Below are 3637 nucleotides of genomic sequence, written 5' to 3'. Positions count from 1 at the left end.
TCAAGTCCACTCCTGAGTGGGGCTGTAATGATGCATCACTTTACTGTGGCTCGTGCTGAAGTATTCTGCGGAACTCTGTGGAATCCAGTTTCCATTTTTTTCTCTTGTAATTTTGATTAATTTTCATTAGTTTTTATGAAGTAGCCTTGGTTTACAGCACTGTACGTGATTCAGAGGTACAGGGTCACGCCTCTTCAGATGTGTGTTACCATACCACAGCCACCACCAAGGAGCTCCCCACTTTGCTCTCCACCCCAACTCTCCTGCTCTGGTAGCCTCAATTCTACAGTCAGATTTCTAGGGTTTGTTTTGGTTTAGTATTGTCTGTTCCTTTGTTGTGCTTCTCTATTTTTCACACAAGTGAAACCATCTGTTTTTGTTTCTTTCTGTCTTATTGTGCTTAGCATAAAGCACTCCAGTTCCATCTATGTTGTTGCAAATGGCAAGATTTCATCTCTTTTTAATATGGCTGAGTATTACTCCAGTAGTGTATGTATATATCACATCATCTTTATGAACTCCATTTGTTTTGGGTATGAAATCTGCTTTCTTCATACTGGACTGATCTAATATAACCTTCCCTTGGCAGGAACTATCATATCAGGGCTCTGATTTGTTTTTTGTTGTTTAAGTTGTTTCCACAACTTAGCTATTATACATAGTGCTACAATTGAGATAGGTGTGATTTGAATTAGTGTTTTTTATGTTCCTGGGGTAGATACCTAGGAGAGGGATGACTGCTCATTGAGTAGATCTGATTTAATGTTTTGAGACACTCCCATGTTGTGTTTTCATAGGGGCTGAAGCAGTCTACATTCCCACCGACAATTTATCATGGTTCCTTTTTTTCCATACCCTCACCAATATTTGTAGGTTCTGGCCTTTTTGATACAGACCATTCTCACAGATGTGAGGTGGTATCTCATTGTACTTTTGATTTGCATTTCCTTGATGATAAGTGAAGATGAGTGTATTTTTATGTGCCTGTTGATTATCTGTATATCTTTGGAGAAATGTCTATTTAGCTCTTCTGTCCATTTTTCAACTGGGTTATTTTCTTTCTGTTGCATTGTATGAGTTCTCCTTAGATTGTGGGTATTAGCCCCATCAGATGTATGATATGCAAAAAATTGTGTGCCATTGGGTATAGTGTCTACCATTGGGTATAGTTAATGCCCTAGATGATATATAAGAGACCTATAGAAATTGTGGGTTTAGAATTTTCTTTGTGATTTCACAATCCATAGAATCAGATTTTTGTTCTGAAATTAATCTTCATGTGTTTTGAGAGAGAAAAGATGCTGGATGTCTGATCTTACCTTGAGTGAGGAATTTAATGCCCGAGTCTATCGTTTTCTTCCTGTGAGCTTCCCATGGTAATCAGAATAGCAGTCAGTATAGGACCTTGTCTTCATTTCTACAATAAAGATCTATTGCAGCAGTAATCTGGTATTCTGAAGACTGGTTTTCAGCAGACATTTTATTTAGGACAGTAATTGTTGATAGTTTCAAGCATCTGTTTTGTTATTGTGCACCACAAAAATTAGGTTTCCTGATTTCCGTTGGCATGACATCATCAATATATTCAAACCTGATCAGATCAGATATCCAACACTAGACTTCCACCTTTGAGGATCTGTTTCCTAGAACCACTCTGGATATAATCCAGCAGTAGTCATTGTTCACAGAGGAGATTTTAAAAAACTACTGTAGATATTTCAACACGGAGGAGTTTAACATTAGGAAATGTTATAAAATTGTTGGAGAGTCTGTAGAGCAAAACAAAGGACAGGGCAGGGAATATCATCCTCTCTGTGGAGGCCTCCGCCCCCCGGGGGAGGCCCTCAGTCCTTATTAGTGTGGCCTTGTTTCAAGAACAGCTGTTGCAGGTGACTGCAGACATCAGCTAATGCCCCCACAGGAGCTGGCTGCTGCCACTGCAGAGCTAGTCTGCTACTGCTACCTGCTACCATGTCCAGAAGACATCTCTTCTTTATCCCCTTTTCCATCTAATCTCTCATATACTATTCTTACAGACATATGTTGACAGAATAGAAGCTGTAATCTTGCTGGCAGGGGAGCCTAGGGAATTAGGTTTCTAAGCTTTCAGCCCCTGTGATAAAAGGATAACTTAGAAACATAGAGTGGTGCTGAGAATACAAGATATCTGAAACATCTTGACTTTGCAAAATGGGACCAACAGGTTCCTGTGAAACAGGAAGAGAGAAAGGAATGCCTAGGAAGATCAATTTTAGGAACAGGTATGAGGGAATTGAGAATCTACATAGAGACTCTTTAAAACTATGTATGTTATAACAGCTTGGAAATTTGTTTAAGGTAGTTGCATACCCCAGTTTTAAGACCACTAATCTAGACACTAACATTGCCAGGGGACATACACCCCAGTCCAGCCAGCTTCCTAAGGGCACCCTTGACTTCCTTGTTTCTCAGGCTGTAGATGATGGGGTTAAACATCGGGGTCACAACACAGAAGAGCACAGAGACCAGGATGTCCATGTCCAGGGAGTAGCCTTCACTGGGTTTGTCATAGTTGATGTTAGCTGTACCATAAAAGACCACCACCACAGTGAGGTGGGAGGCACAGGTGGAGAAGGCCTTGCTCCTTCCCTGAGCAGACGGAATCCTCAGGATGGCGGAGATGATCAGTGTGTAGGACACGGCAGTGAACAGGCAGGGGCTCAGGCCAATGGTGGCACTGGCCACGTGCAGCACAGACTCGTTGAGCGAGGTGTCCGAGCAGGAGAGCTTCAGGATCAGCGGGATGTCACAGAGAAAGTGGCTGATCTGGTTGGGCCCACACAGAGTGAGCGTGGCTGCCAGTGCTGTGTGCGTCACGGAATTCACCAGCCCACACATCCAGGACCCAATCACCAGAAAAACACAGACCTTCACACTCATGAGGATTGGATATCGAAGGGGGTGGCAAATGGCCACGTAGCGGTCATAAGCCATAGCAGCCAACAAGACACATTCAGAACCAGCACAGGTCACGAGGAAAAAGGTCTGGGAAAGGCAGCCGTCATAGGAGATGGTCTTCTGCTCCCGGAAGAAGTTCACCAGCATGACCGGAATGGTGGTGGATGTGTAGCAGATGTCCAAGAAGCTCAGGTTGCTGAGGAAATAATACATTGGCGTGTGGAGGGCAGGACTGATCCTGGTGGCCATTATTATGAGCATGTTCCCCGAAAGAGTGATCAGGTAAATGACCAGGAAGATCAAGAAGAACAAACCCTGTAAGTTGGGGTGGTTGGAAAATCCCAGGAATCTGAGTTCAGTGACGTATGTTTGATTGTTCATTTCAGATGGTGTCATAGCTACACAAATGAAAAAAAGAAAAAACAGTGAGAACATACAGAAAATACCCCAAATGAATTTGTAAACATGCTAGGCCTTGTCAAATACTATTGGATATAAAACAGCCTCACTATGGAAAGGTGTGAAAGAGTTTCTTCAAGGAGAATAGTTCTCACTCAGGAAATCTAGACAATTATAACAAAGTAAAAATCAAAATCAACAAGCAACTCTAAACCAGAGACACACTACAGGGTGGGGGGAGGAGGGAGTAGGATCAAAACAAGGGGGGTGGGAATTGTGTGGCGAGTATAACCAAGATGAA

The 3637-nt window shown here is 42.6% G+C and overlaps 1 protein-coding gene across 1 annotated transcript; it reads right to left on the bottom strand.

Moving 5' to 3' along the window:
* Positions 1 to 2370: 2370 nt before the first annotated feature.
* LOC119236916 (olfactory receptor 5V1-like) lies at positions 2371 to 3333 on the bottom strand. The gene has a single exon (XM_037500846.1). It carries the CDS (start codon positions 3331 to 3333, stop codon positions 2371 to 2373), a length of 963 nt encoding a protein of 320 aa, XP_037356743.1.
* Between the last annotated feature and the right edge of the window lie 304 nt (positions 3334 to 3637).

Source organism: Talpa occidentalis, unplaced genomic scaffold, assembly GCF_014898055.3.
Source record: "Talpa occidentalis isolate TD23 unplaced genomic scaffold, MPIMG_talOcc4v2.1 talOcc4.9, whole genome shotgun sequence".
NCBI classification, from domain to species: Eukaryota; Metazoa; Chordata; class Mammalia; order Eulipotyphla; family Talpidae; genus Talpa; species Talpa occidentalis.
The sequence above is the reverse complement of the archived record's forward strand: the minus strand, read 5'-3'. Positions and strand labels throughout refer to the sequence as shown.